Genomic DNA, 18,900 nt, shown 5'->3' on the forward strand with positions numbered 1-18,900 from the left:
AGGTTTTTTGTTTGCTCTAGCTGTCCCCCCTTTTCTTTCATCATGACCCAAATTTCTTCAGAAAAGGACTCTAAAGCTCTGGCTGACATACGCAAAACACTGCAACCTGTAGCCAATTCCACTAAGGATTAAAAAAAAATAAAGATTAAAAAACAAAAATAAAGATTAAAAAAACAAAACCAAAAATAAAGATTAGAGGATCTCCACAGTACTTCATATAGATATGTATATTTTTTCAAAGACAGACACAGCCCTGTAGAGCATAAGAAAACTAAAACATCTTCGGAAAGACTATGGTCCTGGCTAGGAAGACATTAGTTTTCAGAACACATAAAATTATCACTTGTTGCTGAACCTGGACATAACTAGGCCTTTCTGGCAGTAGGATGTAGCAGAAAACATTTTTAATTATAGTATCTGGATGTTTTTCCTCCCCCTGTGCACGATTACAATTATTTGCAACGCTTATTGGCATTGCTAAGCCTGCCCACGCTAGCCACTGTATTGTTTAAAGGCAGCACCGGTTCTCAAAAGAAGGTACTGGATGTGCTGTAAAGGAATTGATTGAACGCACTGCTGATAAGTGACAATATACCAGCAAACCCTTGTAATAGGTGCCAAGATGCGAGGGAATTAAACCGGAACGCAGTCAACAGGAACGCAGGCCAAGGATGATATCCTTAACTTGCCATGTGCCGAAACGCCAGCTCTCTTCTAATTAAATTCACGTGTAGCGGGCGTGCGCCGGCAGACAAAGGAGCCCCTTGGCGCAGAGTCCAGCAGGGGGAGTCGGGCGCCCGTCACCGCTGCCTCCGGCCGCCGCCCGAGCCGGGCGAGCCCTTTCCGTTCCTTCTCTGAAGGGCCAGCTCGGCTTACGTCTGCCACTCACGCCGACTACCCTACAGCAATCTGCGAACAACAGAAAGGCTGAACTACTTGCCCGAGAATTCTGTAACGCTAAATATGGCTTCTATTACAAAATCCCCAAGGTCATGAAATCTTTTACAGCACTGCACGCAACCTCTGAACAACTTCATGACGAGTTATTAATTCAAAATACGCTACCTTTGCAAACTTTTCAGTCAATTCAATGGCTTGGATAAACTTGAGAACATCTTAAGCAAAGCAGTTGAGCCTTCCTGTTAACAGCAATTACTTCTATTAAACTGTTTAGGATCTTCTATAACTGCAGTACAATTTTTGTGCAAAGAGGGGTTTTTTTTTATTATTAAAGTCCTTTACTGATTTTGTGTTAATCTAGTTAACGTCCCAGATAACACGTCCATGTTACTAAAACCATTGGTATTTATAACAGATGTTCTTCTTTTGGTCAACATCTGAAAACGAAGCCCTCTTACCAACATATTTTCCCATGCCAAGCAATACCCTGAAATCTTTGTCCAACTTCCTTGCTTTCATCATTGCTTAGCTCATCACACAAGCCATCTGCATAAATAAAGATGTAAGCATCTGCTCTATGGCAAATGGTCTCAGGGGCAGATGTTTTTATCCTTGCATTCATGTCACTGGCTTGGATACATTATTTGAACAGATGTACACAATCTGAGAGTGTCGTGTCCCACAGTGAAATGTCTCCAACTGCTTTCTATCAAAGTACATAAATGCTATTTGCACCTGCATTTATGTTAATGATATAAAGGCAGCAGGGGTTCCAGCAAAGTGAGAGTAGATGCTAAGGAACACATTTACATGGCTAATTGAAGTTTGAACTCTCCCAGCACCAAATGACCATACCAACATGGATGCAAAATGCACTAAACTATATAATGATTTTTTAAAAAGCTATATGTTTTTTTTTTAAATTAAAATAAACATACTCAAGGATCAAAACTATGATTTCAGCCTGTGATATACTTTTCCAATGTATATTTAAAAAAGACAAAAATGTATTAAATAAATTCCTAGATAAACCAGGACAGCCTTATATTTTGCACAATAATTGGACAAGATACACAATTATTTCATGTTAGAGTCATCTAACAAAAAAGATTTATAAATCTGACAAAGCCAAAGGTATTTCAGTTCTCTAAGGCACACTGGTATTTTATGTCACTATGAAGCACTATAAAAAAAACCTAGCACTTGCTCAACATGAGTGTGAATGACAGAATATGATGCTTCGATGATAATTTCACAATTCCTAGGAAAAAACTAAAATCTTAGAAGTTAAATATTTATCATTACTCAGAAAAGTGCATCTGTTTGAACACAGAGTTACAACTGCTTGTTATATAATCACCTTTCTTATAAAACATTTTAAATTGAGAAAAATACCGATGCCCTGTAGTAGTATGTATCAAATTACAGAACTCCTGCTATCACATGACAAATGGTGGCAGAGAAGGGTTTATGCTGTCACTCAAACAACTTGCACTAACCATTACTTCCATACTCAACTGAAAAATAACAAGCACTTTCAAAGTATAGAAAGACTGACAAAAATGCTATACTGAATGTAACTGATGGATAGCTTCTACTTCCAATATCATTTATTTTCAAACGTTTTATTTGTAAGAAATATACCAATGTTATAGTTGTACATAAATCATTACAAATTGCTAATAGCCTCAACATTTTCGAAGTGCCATAACACATTTAACAAACAAAAGTGATGCTTGATACAAGGACAAAAATGAGTGATAGTAAAAAGAATATTAAAAAAATATACAAAGACTAGTATATTTGTAAAATATCAAGATTTCACACTGATATAGCTCTTGGTTAGGATCTGGTTATGATTTCTAACATGAACCCTTACTTCAAAAGTTTACAACATGGCTCTTATAATTTACTCTGGGTGCAAGTTGATAACAGGATACTGACTGGAATAGATTTCTGTTCAGAAAAGAAAAAAAAAAGGCTTCAAAAAAATCTCAAAGCAAATGATTCATCAGTTTCAAGTTTGCAAACAGCTTCACAGTCTATATTCTCCTCCTGTTATTCAGAAATGGCTTTAACACAAAGATAACACATTCATTTTGACTACAACAGCGGTCAAATTCCTGTTATTTAAAGGAAAAATTAAATTAAGGGTTTTTAAGTATTAGAATTAAGTATCTCAGTCATAAGCATACGGACGTAAAGCACACTGCAGGGTGGATAACTTTACACAACAGTAAGTACTGTCTTCCTTGAAAGAATAGTCCCATTAGACTCAGAACTCATCAACTAAGATCAATTTGCATGACATCCTTCTGGAATAGCTTCCTCAGAATTATTACAGTATCATAAAAATACTCAGTCTTCACAAAACAGGTAAAGTATAAACTTACATGACAGTAAAAGCTCAAGGCTTCAAGTTAAGTAATATATAGTGCTTTTCTTAATTAACATAAGTACTAACAATGGAAACTTAACTGACAACCTGCAATGGTTCTGAAAGGTCCATTAGAGCTTATGTCATATTCATCAAACATTCACTCAGATTTAAGAAGTATCATTAAAAATGACATTCAAGTTAAAAATCGTATTTAAACATTAGCATTGTGACACAGATGAAAAGGGAAAGGAAATAAAAGTTACGGCTGCACATTTAAAGGCTTGGGAATACACAGTTGCAGCACAAATACCCTTACTAATAATGGAGGGAAAAATTCAAGATGCTAACCCTACTGAAAACTAAATCAACAGAAGATGACTTCTAAAAAGACAAAACATAGAAGAAATATAGTTAAATACAAAAAATGTTAGTAAGGATAGGCATGCTAGAGAAAAGGCATTTGAAATCTAAGTTTATATTTAGAAAATACTTATGTTCTTGTTTGTGCTACTCTTGTAGCATAACTTGCAAACAGATTTAATCCCCAATTATATGGGGGTTCAATATGACAATGATTTTCAATTATATGAGGATAAAAAATTATAATAAACCCTGAACACTTAATTCTGCTGAAGCAAACAAGAAGCAGATTTATATATTTCAAGTTTCAACTATAGGTGTTAACAGTAATTCGCAATGTCCTAAAGAAGAAAATAATCTTAGCTGTTGCAATTGTTTAAAGTGATAAATGCTGCAGTATAATGGCTTTTTTTTTTCTTAACCATATTAGGGTAGAATAGTAGACATGAGTTATACAGTGATTTATTAATGATGATGATATTTCTTACACATTTTGAATCACAAGCATCCAATTTCTCAAAAAAAGTACAGGAATTATACTATACCTGCAGAAAAAGTTAACGGATTCTGCATTATGCCCTTTAATAGTTACGACAACGTTCCTGGAAAGAAGAAATACAGATACTTAGAAATTCTGCTAATTTTTCATAAACCACAACAAAAAAAATAGGACAACAGCCATAGTTTTCTGAAATTGTATCTCAGAATGGATCCCAGTATGCCCATACCTCATGCAAAACACCACCAAAGTTTTAAACCAAGTGTTTCTCTGGATCACACATACCCTTATATGCACTCTCCATATTTCAACACTGGGTACAACTAACTTAGGCTTCTTGTAATTGAAAACCACGACTAAAGCCAGAAAAGAGGACATGTAATGAATTCCAATGTCAAAATGTATTCTGAAGAATCACAATGTAGGGTTAAGCAATCATTTTCCTTCAAACATCTGACTGCATGGATCCCATAAAACTGACTGACAAGCAGGATCTTCCATGGATGCTACAATATTAACTTGCATTTGTGAAGCATACACTATACTGCCACCTCTCCCGAATCTGACGTTGGTACTTATCGCAAAATTTGATGCATAATGTTTGACATAAAATAGCATTACATCAAGTGGCCACCCAGTAACTTAAGAGTTGGCTATTTCTTTCCAGTGCAGTCAGTGTGTTACTTAAGCTTTGGTCAAGTGTGATTCAACAGTCAAGTAAGAAAGACACAGTACAATATAATGACAATTCAAAACTACATTATTATCCACTTAGATTTTCTTTATCATAAAATCATCTAGCTTTTGGAATGGCTGCATAATAGTTTGGTTTGGCTGAACACCACTAACATGTTAAAAGTCACACAGGGTATAAAACTCTTGTTCTCCTGATGCAGTTGAAAGCTTTGGGAAGGTAACATACAAGTCCATTAACCAACACAGGTGGAACTCCAACTCCTTGGGGGTTTACTTGGATCTAGGCTTTCATCCCAGTGCGTATCTATAACATTTCCCATGAGCAGAGCCAGCTGTGCCAATGTGGAGTTTGCTTAATTTCCTGGCCAATTTAAGAGCCGGTAGAATCTTACATAAAGAACATTCCAGACAGGAGCTCAAAAGCCCCCTTCTAAGCAGAAGAAGTACCAGAAGATTGGTTTGGGATAATAAAAACATAGTTAGGACAAATTCTGATGCAATTACCAAACACAAAAATAAGTCTTGAATATGTTTCTTTACTATCATGCAATTGACTCTCAAAAAGCAATGGAGACATTCCAGGAAAAAGATGGTTCTGTAGGCAGCAGTAAAGTATAAAAGAGACAAAATCAATTCAATTTCCAGGAAGTTCAATACCAAAGCATAAAAGAAAATTGAGTGTGGCTGCTGTGAGAAGACCTCTCACACAGCAAACAGGTGAGGCTCTTTGGTACCTGTATCTTCTGTGCTGAGCCATATGTAATAAGAAGCTCTTGTATGTCAACCAGCACCTCCTGGCACAGGTTTGCAGATGCATATCAGCAGATCGCAGGCTGCCTCAAAGAGCCTCTGTCCGTGGTACTTAAGCAGTCAACCTCTGATCTCTCAGAACCAGTATACAAACAGATGTCGGCTCATCTACTTGTAGTTTCACGTCGTGGTAACATATAGACAACTCCCTCTTAACCTACAAGAATGGAACAGACCACATTGATGTAATTTTGGAATGGCAAAACACTTCTAGGAACCAGCATGGATTTTCAACTTGTCACTCAGTCTAAGAGATCCTTCTTTAAGGCCGTATTGCTCAACAAGATCTTTTTACAGAAACAAAGTCAGAAGTTTTTCCTCCACTTCAGGATTTCCAACACTTGAAAACATACTGAAGTAGTTACAGCAATGCATATTCTTGTAAAAAACAATGTAAGAAATTATGTTCAAATGAAGGCTCTCAAAATTATTATTCTGAAGTCACATTTTTATAGGTTTTCATGGTCCCTCCCAGTTGTAAGGAGCATTTAAAAGGATGCCCCACTTATGGTTACTACTTCCTCTTAGAATTACAACAAACAAACCAGACTTCAGGATACAGATCAATAATTCTTGGAATACCATGTGGAAATACAAGCTCCACATCTTCTTCTAAGCATTCACAAACCCTAACACTAGGACAGAAAATTGGAACATACAAATCCAAACATTTTGTACAGGCATCTCTGATTTGAATTCAACCCTAACTGCAGTAAGATAATGGTCTTGATCTAGAAAATCCAGTACTTATTTACAGACTAGTACATTGATCAGCTACTGCCAATTAAAAAAAAAAAAGTATTTCTCAAATTAATTTTTCATCTTATAGCCATTCATGAGTATTTTTTTAATTGTTTTTATGCCAAAGAACCTTTCACTGCCCTTTATTTTTGCAGATATTTAATCAAGTAACCTTCCTTTTTGGAAAAACTGAACAGCTCAAGATTTTGAAGTCAGGGCAAGCTGCTTCTTACCATCCCTTCAATTTTTTCTATCCATCGTTATATGTATAACTATATTAAAGCGTGTTTTCTTTGAATATAAATACAGTTTACAATGCAAATCACATAACTTTGTGTCACTGTCCTGTCCGCGTTTTACACTATTTTCAAATTTATCAACAGTGATACTCTCTTATTGATCGCTGCCTGGTGCTAGTCTTGGAACCAGTCCCACCACAACTTGACAAGTATAATGATTCATGTTCCTTTCTCACTGACAGTTTCTGACATCTTTCAGCCAACTTGTAACACATTTGTCAGATATAAATATATGTAGATATTAAGCGTTTAGGACATGCATCAAACTGCAGTCTTATAAAAAAGTTCTGAAATTCTGAATCAATGCACAGTATAGAAGCTGAAGAATAACATCTATACAGCTAACCTATACCTGCCCTCAACAGAACCGATTTTCTTTTTGATTTGACTGTAAATCCGGCTTGGCATGACTACTTCCCATAAAAAACACATTGATGTTCAAAAAAGAGCCACACTTAGAAATAAAATTAACTAAATTTTGTACCTGTTTTACACTCTTATGTCCAGAACAAATTTTAGGTTGGACACCACTAATAATTCAGGCTGTCCTGTTGCTTTTATTGCATACTGAGGAGGCAAACATTCTTATAGTCGTTGTTGATTACATTTGAGTCCAGTACTGGTTCTTTCCAAATAGAGAGGATATTGATTATTTCTATCTGGCATTATCATCAATTTTTCTCCACCTGAGAGCCTAGCCCAATGATAAAACTTTTAAAATTCTCTATAATCTTAAAATCCATTTTGCTCAGTTTGTAACTCTACCATAGGGCAATAAATAAAACATTCAAGCTGCAGTACTCCAGAACTCAAACCAGTTCTCTTGAAATCTGCTGCTGACTGGTCAGAGATGAAAAGAAATCTAATAGATTTTCAAGTGGAGTGGAAGTTGGACAGAATTAAAAAGTAAAATTTATCTTATTGCCACAAAATAAGTTCTATCATGCCTATACTACTCCTTATGTTACTACAGAATGAAGGGATAAATGAATTTTCAACCAGAAGCAGCAAAAATATCAAATAAACTGGAAAAAACTACACTGTAAATTGGTCTTTAACAATCAAAGGAAGCAGAGCTTATACATGTAATAATTTAAAAGCAATTTTCACAGAAAGATACCCACAGGTCTTTTATATGAAACTGGTGTCCTTATAGACAGACTGAATCTGAATATCAGGTGAACCCAATTAACCTAATTTGATGCTTGTGCATACCAAGACATTTATTTTAGATGTTACACAAAATCCTTTAGGATACTACACAGAAAACGATAAATAGGCTGTAAAGGTTATGACATTAATTTTACTGTCATTCTCACGCTTTAAGCAGGCATCAAAACTAAAAATCTCATCCTCTGGGAAGGAAGAACTATCTGAAAGTAATTATAGGACTCATTATCATAACAGTATTAAACTAAACGACTATGACCCTAACTAAATTTATTTTTGGTACCTTTTGTTAAAAGAACAAAGCTTCTCAATGATGATTGCACCTTCTAATGCAGCGAACATTAGTTCAGGTACTGGAAGAAAGCATTAAATCAAATCTTATAATTTCATATTAAGCTTAATTATGAATTTTCATTTAAAACTAGGTATATAGAGAAGTGTTGGTTAAATATTATTATGTAATTTCATTTCAGAAGGAAAACATTCAGCTAAAAAGAAAAATTAAATACTTAGTACAGTTTAGAAAGATGTTCTCCTAACAGAAGCCCATGAAATGTCAATTTATATTTCAATAGCAATTTTATTCACTTCATTTTTCACACCTGTTCTTTCACATACTGTGCCATCTTGTAAATGAGAGTGCCATGCAACCATTTCCCAAAATTTAGAAACTTTTCAGCAGAAACCAAGTTCCCCCAAAAGCACAAATGAATCATATCAGCATATCTCCAGAAAAGTTAGCAAAATCCATTGGTATTTAAAGGATTAAATTAATGATTAAAACATTGAAGCTACACAAAAATGCTGAGGAAGGTAAAAGTGACAGACATAAAGATTGACTAGTGCAACACACAAAAGCATTTGTTCAAGCAAGTATATTTGCCAAAAGCCTGCAGTGCTTGGCTACTTTATAAAATCAAGCACAAGGCATTAAGCCAATTTGTTTTAAAAATAAAAAAACCCTCCAGAACCCCAAACCTCAATAACCAAGCAATAGCTGATTTGCATTTGTGAGAAGCTGCAAAAATATTCTGCATTTCACTATCCAGATCTTCAGTTGCAGAAGTCTGATTTATTCTTATGCAAAATTTCTATTTTAAATCATATTTTCACATTAGGATTTCATCCTACATCAGTAGATCCTCATCCTCCTATATCCAAAGAGATATGCATGTAGTCACAAACAACAGCTTTCTTAGAAGAGAAATTACACACTGCTTATGCTTCCATACTTAGGTAATTAATCAGGGAGAAATGTGTGTCCGTGGCAGAATTCTATTTGGCTGAGCCCATTAGGTGACTTCAGCAGACAGCCAAAAAGAAACAGAAGCCTCATTGCATCTGGTCACTTTTCCCAGTACAAACCCAGCAGAACCTAAAACCCAGGCTATTTTTAAATTTTTGGTCATCCTATGAGATGGACCAGTCTGAGTGCATTTCCTGAACTTGAAGCCTTATATGCACTGAACGCCACAGTGGCAATCCTGGACAAAAATTCTTCCCTTCATACAATGTTAGGTGATGTATAGAATGGTTGGCTGGCATGCCTACACTATGCCCATCTGTCAGAGTGGAACTGTGCCTACACGACAGGTTCTATGCTACTTTCAATAACATGTTGCTGATAATAAAAGCTTATTTGTGAAACAACATAGGGCAACTTCAACGTTTGGCTTAAAAAGCAAATGGAAAGTGATTGCTTTGCTTGAGGAGATAAATCTTTTGAAATCACCTTCTAAGGTTTTTCAATTGTATGAATAAAGCTAGCACATACACTGCAAGAAATGAGGATGTTCCGCACATTTTCTACTATTGCAAACAGCCCAGCATACAGTCTCAGTAATTCTTATTTTTACAGCTACAGCTATCTCCAAGAGAGCAAATTCAAGGACCTGAGAAAAATTTATAAAAGCTAAGTTTCTCAAAAGGGCTCCTGGGAGAAGAGAAGGCTAAAGAAGGAGCAATATCGATTCTTCATTTTATGAAATATATGTGTATCAAATAAATCGTAGTTGAACAGTTTTCATGACTGTAAATAACCCCAACCATTTTCCATTTGAGAAAACAACTTCATTCTGAAGAACTAAAAAAGAAGAACAAGGAACAGCACGGTTGCTATTATGCCTAATATTAGAAAATTCATAGGATGCAAAAAATAACACTTTTTTTCCAAATTTCCAATTTAAAATGATAAATTGTCATTTCATGTTTTCCTTAGTAAATACCTTCTCAGTAGTACTGCTTTGAATGCTGCAAACTGGAGTCCTGTGTAAGTTCCACATTTGTATTAGACACCTTTGCTATTATATGCTGTATTAAAAGGTCAAAGCTTCTGATTTTAAAACTGTCTTGGATCTTACTGTTGTGAAAGTAACTGTGAAATGATGAATCAGTACAAATTGCTACATTTTGTTCTTGATTCTTAGGGTAGATGGAAACAATAGTTCTGGAAAAGACAAACTACTCATTTCATTTTTAGAAGATACTACATGAAATCAATGCTGTCAATAATTCTTACAATTTAAATTCAGATTAATTTAGTATTTTAAAGAATCAAGAAACAGAAATATCTAGCACTTTTACTTGGCAATGACTACTCTAGAATTTAAAATTAAAACTGTGCAATTCCTTCTACTCCTGATACCCCTGCCCCACATTATCCTAGTCCTAAACTAAGCATTAATTTATTTTTTGGGTCCAAACTGCTAACAAGTTTTGTCAGGATTCTCAATAATGCAGTTTGATAAGACATTATCTATGTATCTTACAATTCTGTTAGTAATATGTAATGTCATTCATAGTGGAATTGCAGTACACCACTACGGTTTTCAGTTTGCAATGCCTGATTAAATTGTGAGACTTTTTGACTTTGCTGTTGTTCATAATTAATGACTGTTTCAGTCTAAAAAGGACAGAATACATAATTTATCTTTCACTATGTATCTGCTGCAGTATATTAGCTTTCTTTTCAGATAAACAATATCACAAATACTAAACAGTGATTTCATTGCAGTTATAATAAAATTTACATAGCTTTAGACAAACATCTGCAATTGTGTACACAGGTACTCACATGATCATTCAGGTTGACAGGGACTGTGCCAGGTCATCCCAACCAACCTCCTTGCTTAAAATCAGGGTCAACACTGGGCTTTAGGGCTTTGTCCAGATGGGTCTTGAGGACCTCCAACCTCAACAAATGCCTTTCAGAAATCAAATTATATTTACCACTTGACAACAAGGATAGCCTGAAAAATCACATTAACATTGGATCTATGTACATAGGACAGATTGTTCCAGCAATTCCTGCTGCAATGCTCTGACCACACTTCAGAATTAGCTAAAAAGGTACTCAAAAAAACCCTTCCTGTATTTCATTCTACACTGAAGGATTAAAGAGAATTTTACTATCTTTTAAAAAATTGCCATACATACTTTTTATTTACTTGCTCTTACACTACAGATAAACTTAAAGATGACTAAAGGAAAGACTGAAAAAACATTACTTGGACATTACTTGCCTTTTTCCATCTTTCTCAACTTTGACATTTGAGGAATAAGCTATTACTGGTAGCATAACAACAATTTTCCAGTGAAAATGAAGTTTTAGGATTCTGTTAATTATCAATTTAGACTACGAAAACAACCAGCCAGGACTGCAACGCTGAAAGGAGAGCAAGTGTTCTGTTTTCTTAATTTGGTAGTCCTAACATTTTTAGAGATATTTGATACCTCAGAACTTACTCACACATAGTCAAAATGTATTTGAATGTCTCAGATAACACAACCCTAAAAATTCCATTAATAATTTACGGATTAAGACAAGAGTATGACACATTCACCTGCACAATCTGACTGAAGTTTGAAATGTGGCACTGAAGTCTTTGCCAAATCATAGCTGGCCCTTAAGTTATGTAAAGACTAAACAAGAAACAAACGATCCCTCATGACTTCTTCCATTTTGACTATGGTATTTTGGTTTATTTGGACACTAACCTGAATCCCTCAGGTGACTAAAATAAGATAAAACTTACCGTGTCATTCAGGAAGGATTTTGTACAGGGTTTTTATTATTTTAACAGTCTCGAGCATGTTGTTAATGTTCTACTTCAAAGAAAGGTAACCAACAGCTGACAAAAAGCAAAAAAACCCACTCCAAACTTTGCAAGGTGAATTGCCTTTGCAATTCTGACTCAAATAATGGAATTATTTCTGACTTTACAGCTGCAAAGTTGAGCATAGTACTAAATTTTGCCATGGTACTAAATAAGTAAAGTAAGCATCATCTATAGTTGTTTTTATAAGAATTTCTGTTACCGAGTTTCTTAAACAGTGAGCTAGACAGCTTTCAGTCAGAAAGCTACATTCTGACATTTACATTTGTGCAGCAACATGCCCCATACAAAAAATACACTACATTTTAAAAAGTAACTTCAATGTGTCTTATTCACAGACACAAGCAAAATAAGCATTCAAGAACTGAAAAAAAAAAAGAAAAATAAAAGGACCTTACTATTACATGGCATAGAGGACAAAGTGAGAAGGCAAACCTATGCCTTTGCCTGATCAAGCAATAAATGAGCTAGGCCAAGATGGTATGGATTTCCAGGATGTTAAAATTCAAACTGCCTATCAACTAATGACTTTTAAGAGAAAGTCCCCCCGCAAAAGGGCTCACCTGTAACATACATATTTTTAAGGCAGAAGTTAGAGAAACAAAGAATAGAAAAAGGGTATTAGTGCCCCCACCCTCCCCACTCCCCAAAAAGTAACACTGCCGAATGCCTAAGACCAATCAAAGCATAATAGATTCTATGGACTAATCTCTCTCAACCAAAAAAGCTCTTAGTAAGAATTACACACTGAAATATTTAGTTTTATACATTGAAGGAAAAGGCCTGTTTTCTTCAGCTGAACTTAAAAATAACCTCCAAATTCTACAGAAGAATTCCCTTGAGAATGTTTAACTGTTGTGAGCACAGTCCTTGCAGATTTCCCTGTACTGAAAATATACCAGATAATTCATCAGATGGTGTACTAAGAACTGTTTTGACTGGTTTTGTTCTACACTGATTCTACCCCAAACTCTGGCTCTAACACCGCTAACCTAGACAGTGTTTCAGGGCTAAGGACCATTCTTCTAGACAGCTGAGTGCCCAGTACATTTTAAGAACACATATACTTTTAAAACCAGCAATGGAAATATGAAAGTTGGATTTTCTTAATGATGCTGAACATTAAAAACATTGCCCAACTATGAATTATATCCTGTGTTTCCCAAACATGATCCTGCTCACCAGAAAGGAATATGTACTTAACAGATCACACTTTAAAAACCCATAAAAATCTAATGACTGGTGTAAGCAACTTAAATCCTATATGACTTCCACCTTTACTGCCTCCTAAGCATATAATAAACTATTCTCCATTGGAAGAATAATCAAATATTAAGCTTACAAATTAGAACATAATCTCACTGAAACACCCTCATAAAACTCAGTTCCAAGTTTAGTGCAAAAATTAAAAGGTCACATTTTATGTAAGTTCTGTGACAGTAAGTAACTTAAGTGTTAAAGAATATTGGATAAAATTCATATTTGTAGATAAAAAGAATTCCCAACACACCACCAATGTAGTCAAAATTATCTTGCAAAATTAAGGGCAGTTCAACTTCCACAGCCAAAGAAGTGGACTACAGCTGTAGAACCCTTGGGAAAACTGCAGTAAGGGAAGCAACGCCTGGCTGTGTGCTGAGCACATGCAGAGGACGCAGCATCTTCCCGCTCTGCTGCTGCTGTGCCCAAACTATTTCATACAGACCCCAGCAGAGAAGTTCAGCTGTTTGCCCACATTCTTTGCTCAAACAGTCATATCGCTCTCATTTTCTGGGAAAGGACTGTCACTGCTTCAATGGATTCTCCTGCATGGAATGCCCCAATTCCCTGGTTGGGAGCTCCCAGAGGTCTGACCCAACTGACAAAGCAACTGCTGGGCCAAAGTGACTGATCTATCACTTATTTTAAGAACAATCAGAAGATAACAGTATATTTTCTAGTCAATCTGGTATAAACACATTCCTTAACACCAATCATGAAATTTAGTTAGACAAAAATATTCCCCAGGCTTATCTAGATTTGGTGACATTGCTTGACTGATTAGCATCCAGAAGCACTGGTACACCATACACCATGCAGTATACAGGACATTTGCAAGACAAAGTGCATATCCATATTCTATGATTTATTTACATGATATCTTTTTTGTAGGATTTATTACAGTCTGTCAGCACAGTGTTACTGATGAAACATACCTTATGACAAAAACCTTCACACAGATAAACATACAAAAAAGAATAAATCAAAGTCTAACCTGTCCTAGTTCACTGCCTTCATTCACTTATCTTGTGGTGCTGTTTTCATTGTGCAAATAGTCCTTGCCAATATAATTTTCATTTTCATAACCACCACCCTGTTTGTTGTTTGAAAAACGTTAAAGGCATAGAGCTTCAAAGACTATCGGACATACTTAATGAAGTGTCCTCAAAACATGTTCATGGAGAAAAAATGTGAAATAAACATGTCAAAATTATTCCTGGCCACTATCCAGCAACCAGCTGTGGTGCACAGACTATGCTAACCCTGGGAACATTCTTCTTTCTCTATGGGCCTCCTGCTTTGCCTTCTGTTCCTAAGGATATTTGTATTCCTAATTCATTCAGTTAAATCTCAAACTAAGCAAGACCAAACTGAATTAGTACTTCAGAGAAAAACAATTAAGCATGACCAAGCTTTTAAATCAACTATGTTTTTGTGGTTTGACACACAGTACCTTTCTGCAATTTCCCATAAAAACCATGCTGTGGGACACCTATACTGCTTGAGTCAAGTCTTTAAATTCTAGCACTGAAGGTCTGCTCACTTAGGGTAATTAAATAATCAAACATCTATTTTTTTGAATAGTGGCACTAATTCCTACATTATGGCCAAATTCAAACTTTGGTAGTCATATTCAGTATCTCTAAATTTCAGTAGAGTTTTAACTATTTGAGACACTGCTCAAGCATGCACAGAGAGAGTTAAGAAAGGCAAAGCTCACCTGGAGTTGCAACTAGCAAGGGAAGGAAAGGTGACAAGGCTTCTGCAAGTACACCGGCAACAAAAGAAAGGCTAAGGAAAATGTGGGCCTAAAGCTTAATGGAAAAGGGGACCAGGTGACAGAAGGCATGGAAGAGGCTGAGGTACTAACATAACATTACCAACAGTAGATGATGTGGTTCAGTAAGAGAACGCAACTGGACATGTACAAATCCATAGGATCAGAAGGATGTGCCCAAGAGTGCTGAGGGAGCTGGTCAGTGCCACTGCAAGGATGCACCCTATCGTCTTGTAAAAGTCAAGGGAGATTCCCAAAGACTGGAAAATGGCACATAACACACCCATCTTCAAGACAGGCAAGAAAGGGGATCTGGGGAACTACAGGCCAGTAGGCCTAATCTCAGTCCACAGAAAGGTTATAGCGCAAAGCCTCCTGGAAGCCATTTTCAGCCATGTGAGGTACAGGGAGGAGGCTGGCAACAGCCAGCACAGATTTATCAAGGGTAAATCATACCCAACTAACCTAACTACTTTCTGTGATGAGACTACTAGTCCCGTGGATAAGTAAGGGCAGCGGCTGTTGTTCATCCTGACTTTGACAAGGTCTTTGACATGGTCTCCCACAGTATCTCACAGCCAAATTGGCAAGATATGTATTGGAAAGCAGATGATAAGGTGCATGGAAAACCAGCTGGACTGTCAGGCTAAAGGGTGGTGGTGATTAGTGGTATAAAGTTCAACAGGCAACCAGTTACCAGTGGTATGCCTCTGGGATCAGTCCTGGGGCCAAGACTGTTTAAAAACTTTATTAATGACCTGGATAATGCAATAGAGTCCACTCCTAGCATGTGTGCAACGGATATGAAATTGGGAGCTGAAGGGCAGAGCCTCTGTTCAGAAGGACCTAGACAGGCTGGAAGAAAGAGCTATCAGGAATCTGTGAAACACTACAAGGGCAAAGGCAAATGCAAGCACCTTCCCATGGAGTAACCCCATGCAGCAGTACAAGGTAGGGTCTGACTTGCCCATTCTGATCAGCATTAATTATGCAATTCTTCTTTAAATCTTCACTGACAGCATACTACTATCTGCCTTTTCAAGGTGCTCATATTATACTTTCTAAATTTGGGTACATTAGTTCCCCTTCCCCTCCAGCCTTCTAGAAGTTCTCCACTGTTCCATGATTTGTTTAAACTCAAAATTAATAATTCATATAGCTTCTAAGCTTTTTTTTTAGTATCTGTAGGTGTCAGTGCAGCAGATTTAAAAACATTTAACGTTAATAGTTGCTGGTACAGTGATAATACGTTCTTTCCATCACTAATGATGGAGGTGAGATGTAAAAGCATAATCCAGCCTCTTTCTGAATACAGAACATAATATTTATTGAATATTTATGCCTTTTTCTCCACAGCAGAAATTTATCATCCTTGCCCGTTATTGGACTTCTATCATTACCAAGCTTTTCTATCCTTCAAGAAGGATATTTAAAGAGCTCTATTGTACTCCACTGCCCACAGATTTTTATTAATATCTTTACCTCCTTAACTGTCTCCAAGCCATGTAGTGCTTGCCATCATCAGCTCCCCATTCTTTAAACTGTATTGCTAACTTCACTCCCCTTCTTAACTTGTTTTAACCAAACAGATCATGTTTCCCAAGAGGATTGCTCTGAGAGTAATGAGCAAGCAATTGTCAAGTTAGCTAAGACTCTTATGCTCAAGTATTCTTTTTTTTTAAAGTTTGCTCTTCTTCTAAAGATTAAAGTAGAAGATATGTGCATGCAGAACTTGTTCTTGGCTCCTAACATGCAAAGTTAGGTCACAGTTTCTAACATATCTACACTATTTATTCTACATACATCAGAAAGAAAACTTGTACAGAATTAACCAGAATAATGTAGCTTTTATTTGTTAGAAAACTGTCAGATATATATATTTATGAACAACTGTTTTAGAAGCTTTAGAAATTGATTAGTGGCCACTTGATTTATCAGCACAAACTCCCTGTACATGCAACCGGCTGAATTCTCCTAATTTTCCTTTACTCAATACAGAAAGAGTTTTAAGGAACTAATCATGTTTCTAGGATCTGAATTACATTTATAAAAAGTTTCCAATGTATTTTGTCAGTTAAAACACTGGCACAGTACCACTCTACTTGTCCTCTGAATTGTGAGAACTGTTAAAGTAGGCAACAGAATATTTAATATACAAGACCACAGCAAAGTCTGTAAGGTTTTGTTGTGACATTTTAGTTTTCACAGAGTTTCTCCAGTAAACGCTCATTAAAAAATGTTTTAACATACTAGTTGTTTGGGTCCACTATCATTTTCATTACAAACCTGTGATTTGGTTTTTTTTTAATTTATCAATTTGCTTTATCTCAAAAAACTAGCAGTAAATAGCAGAAATATACAAGTCTGGACAAAGAACACAATACCCTGTAAGATATAGATAAGAGTTTTAATATGGAAAGAACAGTAGTGAATGCATTTCTGTAAAAATAAAAATCAATGTTTCCCTTGCAGCAAAGCAGAAAACCCTGCATATTATTTCTATCACATTTGCTTTCTCTCTGTAAAGTCCATTGCCTTTCACTAATACTGAAATAACTTAAGATCCGTGCTGTAAACTTTATATTTTTCACATGCACACTGGGTGCATGCCAACAAACTACACCTCCTTCTGCATCAAACATTCATTCATCCAGCCCAACTACTTTTTTTTTTTTAGAGGACTGGGAGGAAGGGAGAGAAAAAATAATGGTGATAACCAACAAAGACATTTCCCACTTTTCTTCTACAGATATTTCTGATCTGTGTGAATTTACTTACTGCATGCAGGCCTCATGATCCATAGCACGTAAATGTCAACGATCATGCTACAAGTTTGAACTGAACTAACCTTAAAAAAGAAACATGCAATGGCAATGACAAAGGGTTCCATTCAAACCCACAGTCCTTTGATTAATCTAAAAAAAAAAAAAAAAAAAAGGTATTTCCACTGATGACAGTTATCTTTAAAGATAAACAGGTAACTCATTTTTTTTTCCAATATTTCAGGCTACATACATACATAATTTGTAAGTATTTGCAAAACTGTCCACTGCAATAGCTGTAACACTCACTGTATTTAAGGATGATGAAAATCCACAGACTGGAAACTGAATTCATTTTATACAGATGGAAGAATGAGCTTTAAGTTTCTGAAATGCAAAGTTTCGGATAGGATTTTTAAAAGAAGCCTCCAGTGAGTAACAAATTTAGACAATATATACATTTAGCAGATCATATAGAAAGCATAAAACTACTTTGGACATCAGACCAGATGGCAAGAATAGAACTCTTTCTACACAGGAGAAACACACATATAACAAAGATGCAGCGTATTCCTGTTTCCTAACCCCTTTCAAATTCTAAAATATCTTTTAAAGATCTCTATTTTCATGACTGTCCATCTAAAACCATACAATTAAAAAGCCTTAAAAATAGAGACAGAACTTTAAAAAAAATTCTAGGGGGTACCTCATCTCAAATGTTAAAAACATCACAATGCTTCATTTTCTCTTGGCACAGAAAAAATGCCAGCATGTCTATCACTACACTTAATCCACTTTTCTTCATTTGCTAAATAGTAATCTCTAAATGTGTTAAACTGGGCAGTAAAACTTAACATTAGCTAAGCCTATCAGGCATCTCTTGATCCTATATTTATCTATGGGGCACAAAAAATGTTTTAACTAGTCAGTAAGAGCAAATAAGCTATTTCCATCACTGAACTTGCATTCTTTCTCTGTAAATGGTCAGAAATAACAGACACCTGGGATCTTGCTTGTTACACTACTGTAAACATCAAAAAATTGCAGAGAGCGAGGGTGTTCACAAGATTTTTTCCCCTTCAAAAATCACTGCCTATTTTATTTAGCAAAAATCCAGTGAATAAGTATGAG

The 18,900-nt window shown here is 35.8% G+C and overlaps 1 protein-coding gene across 11 annotated transcripts in view; it reads right to left on the minus strand.

Annotated features, from left to right (window-relative positions):
• ZNF438 (zinc finger protein 438) overlaps positions 1-18,900 on the minus strand; it is a 54,688-nt gene that overhangs the window by 16,271 nt on the left and 19,517 nt on the right. For 6 of the 11 annotated variants that reach the window (XM_069778057.1, XM_069778063.1, XM_069778043.1 and 3 more), the window contains 2 exons: positions 5,570-5,802; positions 4,186-4,242 (listed from right to left, as the gene is read on the minus strand). The exons of 1 other annotated variant lie outside the window; for it this stretch is intronic. In XM_069778057.1, coding sequence (XP_069634158.1) covers positions 4,186-4,213 — 28 coding nt within the window. In that variant the 5' untranslated portion in view covers positions 4,214-4,242; positions 5,570-5,802. The remainder of the gene's footprint in view (positions 1-4,185; positions 4,243-5,569; positions 5,803-18,900) is intronic. 4 more of the 11 variants (XM_069778064.1, XM_069778055.1, XM_069778060.1 and 1 more) reach the window with 1 other exon arrangement.

Source organism: Haliaeetus albicilla, chromosome 2 (genome assembly GCF_947461875.1).
Source record: "Haliaeetus albicilla chromosome 2, bHalAlb1.1, whole genome shotgun sequence".
NCBI lineage: Eukaryota > Metazoa > Chordata > Aves > Accipitriformes > Accipitridae > Haliaeetus > Haliaeetus albicilla.